Raw genomic sequence first — 18384 nt, forward strand, 5'->3', positions numbered from 1 at the left:
GTGGATACGCACCCTAACCTACACCTACTGCACATGTTCTGGAGCAGGCCACCAATCTTTGGACGGGGGTTGCAGACATCCTTGCCAGAATAACTGGCTGTACCGACCATAACTGTGGCTAGCAGTATGCAAGGCCTTTATAGGCGCCAAAGGGCCGTGGGGGCCACAAATCGCTTCATTGATCTGGCATTACTATTGGTACGTAGAGTAATCGCTATGCACTGGAAGGATGCAGCACTGGCAAGCAGCTACTCTCTAGTGGGGAAAGGCCGAAACCACAGTACTAAGACAAGAAAAAGCATGTGGACTGTGGAGGCAGCCCATTGCAACAGACTGGGAAGTTCTATTAATTGCCCTTCACGGGCTACAAGGCAGTTCCACCACATTGGACTGATTATACGCGAGATTTAATAGCTTATTAGAGCCAGTCCGAGTGTATCGAACCCCCTTCCCCCATTCCCCACATAGGTGCAGCATAGCGGTGATAAACATACGTAATGCCATGAGTTTAAGACCAGCTCCGAACCCAGCATATCTTGGTGGATACCAAAGGCGGTCAACGCACCGCGACTGCGTATTGAATGTTTTTCTTCTTTAAGTGTCTGCAATCGGACTGGCTCACAGTTGAGGTTTGTTGCTTTTGTCGAACATGTACCTCCTGATTACTACCAATATGTGTATCCGGATATGGGGCTCTTGTTCACTTAATGACCCTAATGATGCTGTCAAAAGGATTGCTTGGTCCGATAGATTCACTGTACTATTAATGATCATATTCCAATAAAGATGTTGAAAAAATCATTAATAATAATGAATGTGGAAATTGTCTGTGAGGAAATTCTAAAAGGTTAGGAGTATGCCTCCTTATGTAAATTAAAAAAGCAAGTGTCTCTGCGATCAAAGAAAATTATTATGGAGGGTTGAGAACAGAAGGGCAACATGAGATGGGCCACTCTGCTCCTGTGCAGCAACTAATCAAGTGCTTTGTCTCACACTTGTTTGGCTAGGTTCTGGGACACGATCTGATATAGGCCTACTGGACTGGTGCGTGTCTGCCTGTAGGAACTTGAAAGGGGCTTAGGGTGTGAGAGCATACTCAAAATGTTGGCTTCCTGTGGCTTAGCAGGAGTTGAAGAAATCTGTGCATTTAAAGATTGTGTCGTTTCTGCTTAGGTTGCCAGCCTTGATGGCTCTTCCACTTCCTTCCTCATTCATGGGGTATATTTGTTGAGCAGTAGGCAGTTTCATTACCTTTAAAAAAGTGGAGGGGCAACTGACCATGTCATCAATTTAAGTTGCTCTTTTGAGATCCTTTTATTCATTTGACACCATTTCTACCGGGTGCAGGTTGACATAAACCCTATGTCACATATCTTGCTGTTCCTATGGTTAAGCGCTTCAGCGCCCCACACAGGCATAAGTGCCATGCAAATGCTACAATACCATACTATACCATATTATATATGGCCAATGTATATGGCTGCCCGCAGCAACACAGTGCGCTGGCTGGGCTGCAGTTTGAAGGCAATGTAGTAGCACATGGCAAGTAAAAGTGTATTTGCCATGTAGTAAAACGTATGTTTATATATTAACAAAACAAATCTAAAGTGTACTTTACAAGCTCACATGGCAGGGTGGCTAATATAGATATATAAAAAAGTAGTTCTAGTACCCTCGTAGTGACTCCAGGCCTACAAGCTATTTCACCCTGCTGGTTCCTTCATGTTCTTGTAACGAGAGGCCTAGGTGTGGTTAAAAGTTTGAATTATACATCTCCACCTAAGAAACTGCTACAAAGGTTATTCAAGGTTATTTCTCACTTAATTTCACAAATCTACTTTGATGGTCAAGTCAGATTTTCTAAGAAATTGAGTGGAAATGTAGCTTTACAGAAATGTGCTTTAGGCTGCCTGAGACAGTACTGGTTTAAAACCACTTCTGCCACTCATCATACCTCCGGAGCTGGAATATATGTCCTTGGCTGAGAGAGGTAATAGCCTTGGCTCAGAAGACAGTGGCCTTTCACTGGAACCAGTAAGGACAGAGTGGTGTTAACTCCTGCCCACTTAGCAAGAATTAGCTATCTAGGAATGGACAGTTGGCAGAAGAGGGGTCAGCCTTAGTACTATCTCTTTTGAATTGGAGATATCAGGGAGGACTTCTTCTGCTCTTTCACAGAACCATTCCAGACAGCCATGCTGCAGTCACAATGGGTGAGAGAACAGCTTGGGCCCAGTGAGATGGGAGGGGAGCTCACCTAAATAGGGAAGTGACTGAGGAGTTGGAAATATGCCTGTCTGATGGATAGAGGGTTATGCCATCTTGCAAAGGGGTAATTGTATAGTAAGGCAAAAAGGAGGTGCTACATAAGGAAGTGGGAAAAATAAGAAATATTTAGGGTTGGGTGGTATAATTTCTCATATCGCTGGGTGGGTAGAGCACATAGTATATCTGGTACTGAACCACCAGCTTCTAAGAACGTTCCTGAACCTGGGAAGACTCCACAAGAAGGCCCTGCTGGAAGATAGAGGACTATTGATTCATGACTGCTTCTGGAAGACGAGGACTCACTCTAGGACTCCTGACTCCTGATGGCATCAAGAGAACGGAACTGCTCTCCAAGAGTCAAGTGGCTAGCTTTCTGTTTACCTGCTTTAGGGGCACAAAAATCAGAAGGATTGCCAGCTACAACATGACCCAGCTGACGACAGAGGACTGGACATTGCAAGGAATCTGGCTGAAGAGAGAACTAATTCCTGGAAACCTACCCTGAGGAGCTAGGGGCTGACAACCTGACCAGAAAAAACTTTCTCAGGAGTTGGAGAAAAGTGGGATTTAGTCATTATTTTCACCTCCAAGGTGCTAAGGTTTGCCCATTAAGCTTGCAACTTAGGCAGGCAAGAAAATAGGATCTTTCCACGCTGAACATTTTGCCACACTGAAATCAGATTCAGCTTGGATATTGGGGTAAAGGTGTGTGGCCTCTTAGAACCTTGTCCGGCCCCGCTGAAGGATTTTGACTTCCAAAACACGACTGAGCCTAAAGGTAAACCCCTGGACTGGGGAGAAGGAACATCTATCCAACTGACAAAGCATCCCCAGTGGCCTTCTGATTTGTCACTCCTGGAGCTTTTGACAGGAAAACCAGAAGCTTCAGAGGGAGCTGGATGATGATGTATCTAACTTCATGGGCCCCTCTCAGGTCACAGTCTTGGACCTTGCACCGCTGAAAGATTTTGACATCTATTTCAGAGACAATGTCCGACAGTAATATCTTTGACTGTGATGACCCACTTAGTGTTTCTAACTTCCCCTCCATCACTGTTGGTCTGAAATCACAAGGTACCTTTCAAATGCAAACTGTTGTTTTACAATTGTACTTTACTTTTTCTAGGTGCATTTTGCTGTATATCTTTAGAAATTAATATCTCTTGTTTCCCTTAAACTGTAATGATCATCTTGGTGTCTTTTGCTCATTAAAGTTTGAACATAACATGCAATTCTCTATGGATTGCCTGCAGCTTGTGTCGTAGCTACCCAGGTTTTAGCAGACATTCTCTTGGAACTGTGAGCTAAGCAGATTGTGTTTATTAATTGAGTAGGGGGTCACTCCCCTTCCATATTATTAACCCAATTTCTGACATAGTTGTTACTTCAAGCAGAGTGGATTCCTATTCAGTCTGCTGTGCTGCTTAAGCAGAGAAAATGTGTTACACCCACCAACCTCTTTAGTGTGGACTGGATACGGTGAGCTGGCTGGCAGTACTCTGGGTTTGGTTTCTCATGGTTGCTTAGTTCCTTATGCACCACCAAGCATAGGAACTCCTTTCAGGTCTGCTAAAAGGACAGTGAGGTGTTCTAAGTAAGCAAATCTGGGGGGGGGGGCAGCATGACATAGGCTGTTTATAGAGTTGTTGATGGGAGTCCACCAATTATATGTGTAATAGAAGGAATGGTAGGAAGCCGAATACAGTTGAGTTCATGTGACATATATTTGACGTCAGGAGGTTTAAGGTCAACCAATCTATCTTCAGCAATAATTCTTACGATCCACAGAGAATATTGATTCAATTAACATGGAGGGGGGGCGTGGCTTGGCACCCGAAGGAGATGGCGGCGTTCGGCTAGGAGCTCCGTTCACACCAGGGTCTACTGGCGGTTCGCGCTTCAGTTTCCACCAACGAAGGGCAGTCTTCCCTGTCGGAGCATGCCAGGATCATTTTCAATCCTTTTTTGGCGCTGAGGCACAGTTATTTTGGGTCTTACAGCCCATTTTATCTTCGGTCGCGGCTCGTCATCGGCCGCGGCCGCCATCTTGTTTATTTTCGCCCGTGAGCGCCTCAGCAGCGCGTTTTATCGCGCATGGATCCCCTGGATGCCTCATGCTTACACTTCTGACCCCAGCACTTCCCGAAACACAGATGTGGCTAAACAGCACTCTAAGGTGACTTTCTTCTCTTCAACTATGATTATTTCTGCTGCCTTTTTTTTTATGTAAGCTGACTGGAATTTTCAACTCTCCTCATATACGGCGGCCATCTTTATGACTCCAGTCTCCAACATTTTTGACTCCAATTCTGTGGCCTGGCATTTTCCTTCCTTTATTAATTTGCTCCCTGGTCCTTTTTCAGTTGGGCAATAAGATATTTTTTTTTTTGACCTCACGCTCCATTGGCGTGCTGATGGCGCATTGCTCCAGTCAAGTTCAAAAGCGTAGTTATATTAAGAATTCCAAATTATTCACAGCACTGGCCCATTTGGAAGCTTCTCAGTCTCTACCTTCAACTGAGATGACATCGACTGCGGATATCTCCTCACAACCTTCGGCAAAAGTGAACTCTAAGAGGTTAAAGAAAGACCCGCCTTCGCCTCCTAAGTCCTCTCTATGGAGCTAATCCTCGAAGAGATACGGGCCCTGCGCCCTTACATGGAGGAGACGAATGCTAAGTTGCAGATTCTCACTGACAATTGGGCTTCGATGGACGAAAGAGTGTCGTCGGTGGAGCGTGACGTCTCCTCTCTTCAGGAATCCGCGTCCAAGGTCTCTCACATGCATACGCAGATTTCCTCTCTTCAGAAGCAGGTGGAGGACCTTGAAAATCGCAATAGACGCAACAATCTTCGTCTTTACGGCTTGGTGGAGGGTTGTGAGGGAAATGATCCCATCAGTTTTTTCAAGTCCTTTCTCCCGAAGCTTCTGCACCTGCCTGAAGACACCTCACTGAATATCCAACGTGCTCACAGGCTTGGTCGAGCATCCTCCTCTCCTTCCACGTCAACGAAGCCTAGAGGTGTAATAATGTACTTTCTAGAGTACACAGACTTGTTGAAAGTCCTCTTAGCCGCCAAAGCCTCTCCTCGCCTCACATGGTCAGGCTCCACTTTGTTCTTTGCGCAAGATTATGCCAGGACCACTGCAAACCGTCGCAAGGCCTTCCTAGATATGAGACCTGACCTTCGCTCCATTGGTGCCAGATATGGGCTCTTTCATCCTTGTCTATTTAAGGTCACTCACAATAACAAGACTACGACATACGAGGACCCTGCGCGACTTCGAAGTTTCCTGAACTCCTGCGGTCAAGCTGATATGGAGCTATCTGGTCCCTCTTCCCACCCACCATGACTTTTTTCTGTAGTTGCAGTTTGATTCCCTAATTTGTTATGCTTTAATGCTTTAATTTTTACAGGTTCTTCAGATTGCGTGACTTCTCGTTAAGATTTTATCTTTTATTCTAGCTTCCGATAGTGTTGTTCTGGTTCCTCAGTTGGTCATATGTTTGTTTTTTATCTTCGTTGTATTCGAGTGTCTAACTATGTTCTTTTTCTCCCTTCACAGATCATTGTTTTGCGTTCCGTTGTGTTGTCTCTGGTTGGACATCTCCTTCACCCCGAATGCCCTGCTTCTCCCAGTTGGCCCTACCTCCCTCCCCTCGTCTCCACGTATGTCTCCGCTTATTCCCAGTTCCTGTTTTTTTCCCATGCTACCCCTCGTAAGTACTCTTCATTCCTTATTTATCATGTTTCTCTATGTTCTATATTTTCTTATTTTACCCTTTCCCTCGATGCTCTCAGGTTTATTGGTGTCATTACCTTTTCCATGGCTCTCCTTCTCTTCTCTTTCTTCATTCTTTCTTATCCCCATTGTATATTGGATCTCTTGCTTGTATTCATCTCCCTTTACCTATTTTACTCTCCCTTGGCCCTTACTTACCATTATCTTTGAGAATTGCTGTATCTTCTTATCATTCTTTTTATTTTCTTGGCTCTTTCCTATTTACATGGCTTCTCTGGTTCCTCTCTCACTTCTTCTTCTACTCATGTTCCACCACATCAGTTCTCACCTCATTCTCTCTTTTTCTTGTGCCCTCTCTCGGTGCGTGACATTTCCTTGCTGTCCTACTCTCCAATTGGTCCACTTTTCGATTAACCCTTAATGTCAGTTCGAATTGTCTCCTGGAATGTTAAAGGTCTGCATTCTCCTATCAAGAGACAAAAAATCCTCTCTCATTTAGCCAAATTAAATGTAGACATTGCCTTTTTACAAGAAACCCATTTGTCTGACGCTGAAGCTGCTAAACTTAAGAGAGGATGGGTGGGTGCTGTATTTTCATCTCCGGGTGATGGTAAGAGAAACGGTGTGGTTGTACTGGTTCGCAAATCTCTTGCTCATTTGCTCTTGACTTCTGAATCAGATCCTGAAGGTAGATGGTTGTACGTCAAACTCTCCTCGAAAGGCGTCCCTCTTTCCCTCCTCAATATCTATGCCCCTACCGGTGGTGATCAGGTCTTTTGGCGCGCAATGGCCTCCCGCATCACTGAATATATTGATGATAATTTTATCTTAGCAGGTGATTGTAACCTACCCTTTGATCCTTTTTTAGACAGAAACTCCAAGGCACCTTTTATCCCTAATAAGTCTCACAAGCTTTTTGCTCAAGCGACATCCCAACATAAACTCATTGATGCTTGGCGTCTCTGCAATCCTACCGCTAAAGAATTCACCTTCTACTCCCCGACTCACCATTCCCAATCACGTATTGACTATATTTTCCTCTCCCATCATATGTCCCAATCCCTTACCCACGCTGACATAGGCCCCATCTTATTTTCTGATCATGCCCCCATTTTGATTAACATTGACATCTTACCCAAGTCCACTGGACCAAAGAGATGGCGCTTTAACAATACCTTACTCCTCGACCCCAAATTCTCCGCCTCCTTTGTTGACTTCACCACAGAATTTTTCACCATTAATGACACACCCACTATGCCTAACCATGTTGTCTGGGACGCCTATAAAGCAGCAGCCAGAGGTTTTATTGTCAGCTTTGTGGCTACTAAACGCAAGAATGCTCGTAAACGCACTAGTGACCTCCTTTTTACGATTAAAAAGTTAGAGCATTCTTTCTATACATCCCACTCGCAAGAAAGTCTGTCTGCTCTCATTGCTGCCAAGATGCAATTTAACAAACAATCCACTGAGGATGCTTCACTGTATTTGTTGAAATCCAGTTCAAAATTCTATGGGGGTAAAAATAAGGCGGGGAAGGTTTTAGCCAACTATCTAAAAGTCAAGCAAAACAAACTGAATATTGAATCTGTCTACGATGTTAATTCTGTTTTAACCCCTTACATGCCCGCCCCTTTCCCCGCCCAGTGCCGCGCCTTTCATTAGCGGGCGGAGTTCATGACGAGCTGGACTCGTCATGGGCACAGCGCCACCGCAGCCCATGACGAGTCCAGCTCGTCATGGGCACTGAAGGGGTTAAAGCATACAGATGTTGATATTTTAGAGCAATTCTCCCAGTTTTATTCCAAACTCTACTCCTCTGAGACGCACCCCACTGCTCACTCTCTTGCTACTTTCTTTGCCAGCATCCAACCACCTTCCAATTTCCCTGTTGATTTGTCTGCCCTCGAATCACCAATCTCTAGTGATGAATTACTTACAGCACTCCAGTCACTCAAGAAAGATAAGGCCCCTGGCCCAGACGGATTCACAGTTGAATTTTATTTGCATTTTTCCAAACTGCTGTTGCCCAGACTCCATTCCCTTATTGATTCCTTCGTATTAAGCGGCTCTTCCTCAGGTACATTTTCAGACGCCCACATTTGTGTTATACCCAAAGAAGGCAAAGATACCCAGCATTGTAAGAATTACAGACCAATTTCTCTGGTCAACATTGATTATAAATTGTATGCCAAATCTCTCGCCATAAGATTAGACCCTTTTCTTCCCGAATTGCTAGGCCCTGAACAGTCTGGCTTCGTTAAAGGTCGCTTCATCACAGATAACACCAGACTTTTGTTTAATGTCCTCTCCAAATCTCCACAGTTCCAAAACTCACTAGCAGCCATTGCCCTAGACGCAGAAAAAGCGTTCGATAGGGTGGAGTGGACTTTCCTTTTCTCCGCCCTCGAATGGTTTGGATTTGGCCCGCATTTCATCTCTTTTATCTCCTTCCTTTATTCCAGCCCTAGAGCGGCGGTTTGCGCCAACGGTCTAGTTTCCTCTTTTTTCAATCTAGGTAGGGGTGTTCGTCAGGGATGCCCTCTCTCCCCTTTTCTTTTTAATTTGGCCCTGGAACCTTTTCTTTCAAAGCTTCGTCAAAACCCCAACTTACATGGTTTCCAAATCTCCCAAACTAATATTAAACTTGCTGCCTACGCAGACGATATTCTATTATTCATGTCTAACCCCGCTACTTCTATTCCCGCATTCCTAGCTGAAGTCCACGATTACTCTCAGATTTCAGGTTATAAGCTAAACAATGACAAGTGTGAGATTTTACCCCTTACTAAGTTCACTTTTAAACCGGACTTCATGGCGTCCAAATTTACTTGGAGCCCCTCACACATCAAATATCTAGGTTTACACATTACTTCCTCCCTCTCTGACACTGTTTCGTTATGCCTCAATAAGTGCATCCAGAAATTGTCCGACCTCACTTCCAGATGGCACCCATTATACCTTTCCTGGTGGGGCCGTCTTGACACGATTAAAATGATGCTCTCCCCGTTAGTCCTTTACACCATTTCTAACATTCCAATTCCTATCCCTGCTAAGTTTTTTAAGAAAATCAACACTATTCTCTCTTCCTTTCTTTGGTCTTGCAAAAAAGCACGTATGTCCTTGCTCAGATTGCAACTCCCCAAGTCTGAGGGTGGAGTTAACTTTCCGAATTTTCCCGCTTACCACAAGGCATTCCTTTTGCGGCAAGCTTCCCATTGGCTGCAAGACTCTGCTGAGCCGTCCCCCTTATGGGTTGTCATTGAGCGCCTTTCCTTATCCCCTTTCACTTTTGCTGAATACCTCTCATTCTCTCGTAAGCCTCACTTTTCCTCCATTCCTATCCACAAGTTTACAGCCAAACTGCTTCTTTCCACCTCTCCAGGCCCCCCTTCCTCTGTGACAGAGTTTCTCAATTCCACTATTTGGCACAATAACAGTATAACCATCAATCGTAAGCCCTTTTATTGGAAAACCTGGAGACAGAGGGGTTTAATCTGGGTATCTCAACTCTTCTCTAAATCTGATTTCTTACCCTTCTCTGTTCTTAGCCAAAACTTCCATCTCCCTCGTTCTTTTGCCTGCAAGTATCTTGCGCTTAAAAATGCAGTTATGTCCACTTATGCTCTTCTCTCTAACTCCCTCATGCATCCTCACCCTCCCAATCCTACCTCACAGCTTCATTCCTTCTTGCGTACTCACCCTACAGCCTCCTCATTATACCACTCATTTCATACGATTCTCACACCTAGACCAAAATCCAAAGTTGAGGAACAGTGGGAATCTGACTTTGCCATTTCTTGGCCCACCTCCCTTTGGGACAAATTATGGACCAAACTTCGCAAGACATCTAGAGCTGCCTCCCTCACACAAACCCTTTTCTTCATTTACAACAGACTTCTCTTTTCTCCCCAGGTGTTGAATAAGAGATTTTCTTCTATCCCGGATCTTTGTTGGTCCTGTTCTGCTCCTAAGGCCACTCTTTTTCACATGCTTTTTTCTTGCACTCTCACGCAAAATTTTTGGACACTAGTTTGGGCCCAAATCAATGCCATATTCCACACTACATCCCCCTTCTCTTATGTCAATATTTTTTTAGGGAGCCTCTCTCCTTGTTGGGATGACACTGATTTCAATACGCAAATTGTTGATTTGTTGTTAGCTGTTGCATTCCAGCAAATCACCGTCAATTGGAAAAACTTTACGAATATTTCTTTCAAAGCATGGTGGTACAATGTTTGTTATAATCACAGGCTAGATACTGTTTTTGTGCACCCCCTTAGCTTAGCTGCTAAACGACATGATTTATGGCTTCCTGTAACCTTGTACCTAGATACCTGTGCTAAACGCTCCTCTCATGTATCACCTATTCAGCAAGAGGTCTCTAAGCCTCCCTGAGTGACACTGCTTTTCATTTGCATTATTCTTTTTGTATAAGCTACTTTATTGCTCATTATTACCAGCGCTGTTTTCTGTTATTTAGCCTCAAATCTTTCTTATCCTCTGATTAATTGTATATTTTCATTGCCATGTTTTACTTTTCTCCTCTAATGAAGATTTGTTTGTATTCTTTCTCATGTATTGACACCTTTACTTATCCAATAAAAATCTTTTGAACTTAAAAAAAAAAAAAAAAAATTAACATGGAGGGGCATATGTATCATGGTTTTGTTCATGCACCACAAAACCTAAATGAGATTTATCAAGCCAAGCAAGGCCACCTTGTATGGCCCGAGTCTCTTAATAAATCAAATCAAGCACACATCGCTGCATTGTGTTACTCTGCAGCAGGGGGACATGCTATAGGCGGAGCATGGGTGTTCCCATGCATCCACCCAAGAATTCTGATACATTTCCAGATTTACCGGCATTAGTAGACCTGGGAATGCGTTAGAATTGTACGCCTCCCCACCAGAGGCTCAATGAGGAGAAACATCTTTGTTTCTCCTTGGTGTTTCCTCTTTCTAAGTGTGCTGCATCTGCAGCTCACTTAGAAGGATGAAAATGCCTCTGAGGATTGTATTTGTGCAGGAAGGTCTTCCTGCACAAAAACAATCTTGCGTGCAATGAAGTCACCCTTGCAACATGACGCAAGGGTGCCTGCGTTGGCGCGTGACAGCCAAAAGTGTGCCAGCGCTAGGAAAGAACAGAAATGTGCTGTATAATGGTAAATATAGTGCATTCCTGCCCTTTCCCTTTCACGCAGCACAGCACAGCATGGTGGGTTGCATGAAAATTTGATACATATGGCCCTGAGTGTACAATTACAATGACCTTTTCATGCATACCTAAGAAGCACTTGAATTTGTAAACATGTTTGAGAATCAGAGTGTGCATAATTAGTCTGATGTACCAGTGACAAGGGACACTACGAATTTCTTATTGTTTTTAAAGTCCTCGTTTTGGTCGTATATTGTGTTAAATTGCAACGCTTGTGCAATTTTACCAGGAACAAAGAAGCGATTGTGCTCATTCCCTACAAAGCACTACACTAGGCATTCCTTTTGCAAAGGACTTGGCCTCCCAAAACTCCTTACCTTTTCAGGGTGGTTTTATCGAGCAGAGACAGTCTTGCTCAATGGAGGTAATGTGAAGGCTGAGGCTACATAACAGTATAACACAATCATCAAATTTCCGTTCAAGGTAGGAGCCCATCCTGAGTTATTTTGTACAAAATATTTTTAGATATAAATATATGACAATACAGCAGATCACTGGAAATCGCACAAAGCAACAATCAGATATCACAAAAGAAACAGAGATGCAGTGGTGAGCAGCCACCAAACACCCTATCTGAAATGACTAACTGGTTGTGAGGGCTATGCTGTTTGCGTTATTTAAAAAAGATCCAATCCTCCCACCAGCAACTTTTTAATAAGCGGTTAAAAGTTATACAACTAATACACATGCTTATTTACAAGCCCCTTTGCGCCGCCGCTGTGTCCCTTTTAATACTGGAAAAAGGGACGTACCGGCGGTGCAAGGGGCTCGTAAATAAGCCCCAGTTTGCCTAAATGCGGCTTCCGGGGATAAACGAAAGTGAGGTTCCATTGCTGTGAAATTATGTGTCACTATGTTCACAATAAAGAGTTATGGGGCCAGGAAAATGTCTAAAGCAGGGTTCTCCAAAGTTGGTCCTGGAGGGCCAGATCCATGCCTGTTTTTTAGAATATCCCCATTTAGATAAATGTAGTCATCTCAGAAATCTGGAATGGATCTAGCCCACGAGGACCGACTTTGGAGAACCCTTGTCTAAAGGGTTATGTTTTGCCGCTCCTTTGAAACTTGGGTAACTTGTGACCCAAGGTGCTAATGAAAGTAGGTCAATAGCTCCATTTCATGGGAGGAGAGGGGCAGTCATGTGGCTGAATGGGGCAGATTCGGTGCTAGCCCTTCGTAGGGATTGGGCTGTGGGCCCAAGCACACTGGGCACACGCAAGGGCATGCAGGACCTCTTTGAGATGCATCTTGGGCAGACCCTCCAGTCTCCAGTGATAGGCAGAGAAGACTCCTCAGCAATCTATGAGCACCTCTCTAGATACTTGTATTGGCTCGGGTCTTTCACAGCACAGCTTCAGTAGGGGCCTTCAGGCTTGTTCCTAGCCAGGCAAACCTGGGATGAACACTGCTCCGTGTTTAGGAAGCATACAAGTTTGAGTCAATGGAGATCTTTCTTTTGTTGAAGGGAGTTTCCTGCATGTATGCTAATTCCTTTGGATAACTGCTCATTACCAATCTGTGCCAGTTCATTCTCAACATTTGAAAGTACAGCCATTTGGGTTGGGGGTGAATTCCCCTCAGAAAGGATGAGGACTGGAGCAGGCCTTGCCCAGGTGTTAACTCTGATAGGAAATCTTTGGCCCAAAGCACACAACCATTTATTTCTGAATGTGTTAATCTAATTTAAACAAGAAAATTGGCAAATTTATTGTGAGTAGGATATTCAAAAATTAATACCGGACACTCGTAAACCACCCTTTTACTCACATTCAGTCTTATGGCTGGGTCCAAACTGGAATGGCATGGTAAGCAAAAAAACAATGGATTTGGGACAGATCTCTGTACTGGGGTGAATGTATGACATTGTTCTGCATTCTGTCCATCAATTGTTCTTTTTGCATTTGTCACCCCGAATGGGACGGGTATACCCATACATGGGTCCCGTGCTCTCCATGCCACTGGAGTCAAGCTATCCTGGCTGATGAGGGGTGAAACCCCGTAACCAGTCCTAAGATGCTTGTTTCCAGTTCAAGTAGGACCTGGCCTGGAAGTTTGGGCTGGACTGTTCCCATTGTGTGCAGGTTCAAGACTGATTTGCATATGGCTGGGTCCAAACTAGAATGGCATGGTGAGCAAAAAAACACGATGGATTTAGGCCCATATCTCTGTACTGGGGTGAATGTATGACATTGTTCTGCATTCTGTCCATCAATTGTTCTTTTTGTACATTCAGTCTTATCTCATCTTGCTGTAATATTACCGCCAATAAATCCCACTCAAGGGATGATGAGTGGGTGTGCCTGGGAGAGGTTTCAATTGAAAGTTTGGGTACACCAAAAATCCTGGGGGTAGTGGGTATTTTCAAACCCCTCTTAGACCATTACACCGAGGGCAGGAGTGAACATCTTTTCGAGGATGGTAAGGGTTATGGAACCGTGTCCTCCCTTCTAGGAAATTGGTGAGGGTTTTGAGGAATTGAGGCTGCACATTGGAAATATTTTTCCAGTTTAGAAAAAAAACATGTAGCACGGTACAGCAGAAAGATGGCATTTCAGTCGTAACAACAAATTAATTTCGCTTTCTAGGCATTCCTCAGAAATGTTTTGCGAATTGCAAAATAATGCAATGTTGCAGATTTTCAACCTTTTATTCAGAATTGGAATTCTGTTTATGGCATTTAGGTAGTTTCTGTGGACAGAGATCAAGAGGGGCAGAAAAAATGTATGGCCTGTTACTAATTTATCTCTGTGGGTAACTGCCTGGCTTCATCTTACATTCATCATCATCGTGCTCCTCTCGTCTAATGTTCGTGATTATTACTGTAAATGCCTTCCGGAAAATGTTTGGGAACCTTACCATTCCTTAAAAGAACAAACATATGGACCAGAATTCACAGGACTTAATTTATTATGGAGTTGAGTGTCACCTCTGTGTGCATCTACTTCACCCTGAAACCATGCACATGGTACAACGAGCCAGGGCTTTCATAAGGGCTTGAGGGCATGGGGAACCCCTTCGGACTACAGAGTGAAGAGACCAAATTACAATGTGCCCTAAGCTAGGGTATATCAGGGGCTTATTTATGAGAGCCCTGCATCAATTTTGCACCACATAAAGTGGTACATGAGTGATGCAGGGCTCTTAATCCAATTTAAGAAGACCCATAAAGGCTTTGCAGGGTCTCCTAAATCTTGAGTAAGGCAACGCAGCACAAATTGCTGCCTCACCTTACTCAGCGCCCAGGAGGGGTTCCATGGGCATTGAAGAGGATTTTCCCATGAAAAACCCATGGATTTTGACACTGCCCCAGATGTACCAAATCATGTTTTTTTTTTTTTAAACATATTTTATTGGCATTTATACAGTAACAGTGCATACAATTGTACATATCTTGGCTCAGTCTGTAATGTGCCATCTTCAAATACCCTTTCTTAACAAAACTATCCCCCTCCCCCCTCGAGTTGCGTGCTAATAAGTGGAAGGTGTGTGCGGAGAGGTTATCAAGTTCTAGAGTCCGCATAGGTGATTGCTGCCTCGCTGTGTCTCTCAAGTGGGTGGGGTTGGTTGCGCCTCTTGCCCATTGCCTGGGTTCGGTGTTGCCGCCCTCGGGGTGCTCCCCCCACTGCCAATATCTGTATCAGCTGCTACTAGTTCCCCAAAAAGAGCCTCCCAGGCCCTGGCTTTCTCCATCTTGCCTATTCCCTTGCTGGCCTCTCGGAGTAGCAGTCTCCCTTCTGTTCCCGCCCATCTTTCGAGCTCTTTCCTCCAGGTAGTGATTCTCTGTCCACCTGGCGCTTTCCAGTTCTTGGCTATTTCCCACTTAGCTAAAATATAGGCAAGATCCTGAAACTTTCCTGTTACCCTGTTTCTGGTTGTATGAGGGAACCATCCTAAGAGGAAATGTTCTGGGGTCAATGGGAGTTCTTTGTCAATCAGGTCGCTTATGATCTGTCTGAGTTCCCCCCAGAATGTTTGCAATACTGGGCAGCTCCAAAACATGTGGAGTATGTGCGCTTCTCTTTCTCCACACCTGGGGCAGGCTGCCGCTTCTACGCCAAAATACCTCCTGATGCGAACCGGCGTTAAATATGCTCTATGCAGCACATAGCAGTTAATTAATTTGAAGCAGGCGTTCCAAGACACCTTCGGGGTGCGTTCTAGGATTTTGTCCCAGTCTTTCTCCGGTATTTGTTTACCGAGGTCCTCTTACCGCTGAGTTCGCAAGCGCTCTAATGGTTGCTGCGTGTCCCGCTGAATTGCTTTATAGAGGCAGGATACCGTTTTGATCCTTCCTGCTGATAGCGCAACATACCTGCATCCCGCCAATGCTCTTGGCTCAACGTCCCCAGTCTTCCAGTGCGTCCTAATCCTGCGCGTTAAAGCTCTATGCTTTAGGAAGTGACCCCCAGGCAAATCATATGCTGCCCACAAGTCTTCAAAGGGAAGGAGCGCAGAGTCGTGGTATAAGTCACCCATCTCTCGCAGCCCTGCCTCTACCCAGTCCTCCAGTCCTGCCCAGTGTTCCCCCTGCGGGAGGTAGCGCAACATCGTGAGTGGTATATCGGGAGTGTAGGGACCTGCTGCGCCCACTTTCCTCAGGTACCTGGCCCAGCAGCGTACTATCACCCTAGTCTCTGCTGTGTCCTCAGCTGAGGTGCGACACACCCGGAGGAGGATTCTCGCCAGCATGGATGTGTCAGGCGCAGTAAGGCACTGCTCCCTGTCCGGGTCTCGATCTGCCGCTAGCCACTGTATTAGCCAGTATAGTTGTGCCGCTAGGTAATAAGTCTCGAGATACGGTACTGCCAGTCCGCCCTCTGCCGTGGGGCGTCTCAACATTGTCAGTGCCACCCTCCGCATGCTTGTAGATGTACCAAATCATGTTGATCTCCGGAAGCACCAAATCCGTCCGTCTACCTAGTTGAAGCATAATGAGGAGAAATATGTTTATTTTTTCTCGTTTTTTTTCTCCTTCTTTGTGTGCTGCATTCTACAACACACATAGAAAGAGGAAAACGCCTCTTAGGATTTTTTAATGCAGGAAAGTGTGCCTTCCTGCACAAAATCAATTGAGCATGCAATTTAGGCATCCTTGCACCATGGTGCAAGTATGCCTACATTGGCGCTAGGCTGCCGAAACCGCGCTAGTGCAGGGAGCAAGGACAAGAATGCAACATATTGCATAAATAAGGTGCATTCCTGCCTTTTCACTTTAGTGTAGGGCAGCGCGGCAAGGTGCCTTACTGCACTCCCATATGCTAAAATCCCATAAATTAGGACCTAGATTAGCAGTTTCTGGATGTCCCTTGAGATCAGGAACGTCTCCCTGTGCATCACTTCTCACGTCTAGACAAAATTTTGAGTACATCGGAGTAAGCTGACCACCGGTTTGGAGACGTGGTGAATAAGCGTTATTTCCCTTAGGAGTAACGTCCCCAACTGTGCACTCCTTGAATGAATTTCAATAAAGTTCCATACACTTCTTGTCAATCCTTTTCTTCTTTATTGAGTTGATTTAAATTGATTTCATACTATTACGTTCATAGTATTGGTTTCACATTTATTCTGCCCAATGCATTTCGGGCTGAGCCCTTCTTCGGGGGTCTTAAATTCTTAGTTTGGTGCAAGCTTCGTTAAGACGCATACTTCCATGAACCAATGAGATCCAATATATAGGATCACCATCTATTTCTGGTAACACGCTAATGTCGGTGGCTGTAATCCATGCGTTGGTGTTCCGTATTAGCGCGAGCAATTCAAAAACATGAATTGAAAAATATGAATTGCTCATTGGTTCATGGAAGTATGCATCTTAACTAAGCTTTCAGGTACATACACACGGATCCACATCCCAATTGGATTTTATCACCGGTTTGGAGAAACATGTTAAACTTGGATATTTGTATTTTCTGGATAGTTGAAAACTACTTTAAAATAATGATGGTTCGTAACTAATAAGCCGAAGTAAGAAAGGCAAATCATTAGGGTCTGTTTTACAACCATTATTACAGACACGTTTCCTAATTGGTCGATGTTTCTGCAACTCACTAAATGGTAGGTGCACGTCTACGCCTGGTAAATAGTAAATAATGTCCTTGCATGAGGTCTGATGTGAGAAATGCATAGAAAATACGAGCTACTGAAAACAAGTAGTGCCATAGGAAATTGATGTAAAACAACACTTACCTTCGAAAGAAAGAAGAATAAAGGCCTCATCCCCTTTTATAAAATCTCTACTTCTTACTCTGCTATGTGTGATGAATGCAGAAGTGCCTTTTCCAGGGCCCCTGAAATATGTTGTTCCATCAGGGAACGTTTGTTGTGATCCCACAGTGTCAGGTCTGTCCCAGTAAAATGCACTACTCTCTAAAAACAGAAAGAAATATTTAAGTACGCAAAGAATGGCAGTCTTTATACTACTATACATTCCTAGCACAAATTATTCTTCGCAAAAGACAAAACGTGACTCCTTGTATAGGTTTATCATTAAAGAGATGCGATTCTGCACTAGACATCCTTGCATATTGTGCTCAATAGTTAATAATAATGGAGCCATTAGGGTCCAAACCCCTCTTTTAATTTAAATGTTTAACACATATCCAAATGGTTTGAGTGGTTAAGTGTCATGGTGTAGAGTATTACTGTCTAGCGTGCCCTGTTAGAGTCTAGAACAATTTTCTGGTTAAATATTATACAAAGCATGAGAAAATTACAGACAGACTCTCAGAGAAGGCCTCTAATCCTGGATTACTTTGTAATGAGTTTTGAAAAACAAGTCATCGACCATTCTTCATCTGTTTGAATTTCATCATGACAAGTAAGCAAAAATGGAAGAAAGAAATCAAGTGTAGTAAGCAGTAGAAAGGCACAGCACATGACAATATCATTAGATTCAAAATGTTAAAACGTCAACAGAAATGTAGACTGTTTTTTTTCCGAGTACAACATGTTATTTTTTACATAATCTCATGGACATTACATACAATGGGTGAGATATCTTCATCGAATAACCAAAGTAAATATCAGCTCTGTCATAAATTGTGGGGCATATGTACAAGGGAAGAACGCCACTAGGGTGTCACTTTTTAGCGACCTTCTGGTAGCGTTATCCCCTTCTCCATGCTTACAAAGGGGCGTTAAGCCACATTTTATGG

General features: G+C 44.1%; 1 protein-coding gene across 1 annotated transcript in view; it reads right to left on the reverse strand.

Moving 5' to 3' along the window:
* Positions 1–18384, reverse strand: part of MEP1B (meprin A subunit beta) — a 330890-nt gene that overhangs the window by 49078 nt on the left and 263428 nt on the right. Inside the window, exon 12 of the mRNA XM_085605695.1 lies at positions 17417–17596. Within this exon, the coding sequence (XP_085461821.1) occupies positions 17417–17596 (180 nt within the window). The remainder of the gene's footprint in view (positions 1–17416; positions 17597–18384) is intronic.

This window comes from Triturus cristatus, chromosome 5_1 (assembly GCF_964204655.1).
Source record: "Triturus cristatus chromosome 5_1, aTriCri1.1, whole genome shotgun sequence".
NCBI classification, from domain to species: domain Eukaryota; kingdom Metazoa; phylum Chordata; class Amphibia; order Caudata; family Salamandridae; genus Triturus; species Triturus cristatus.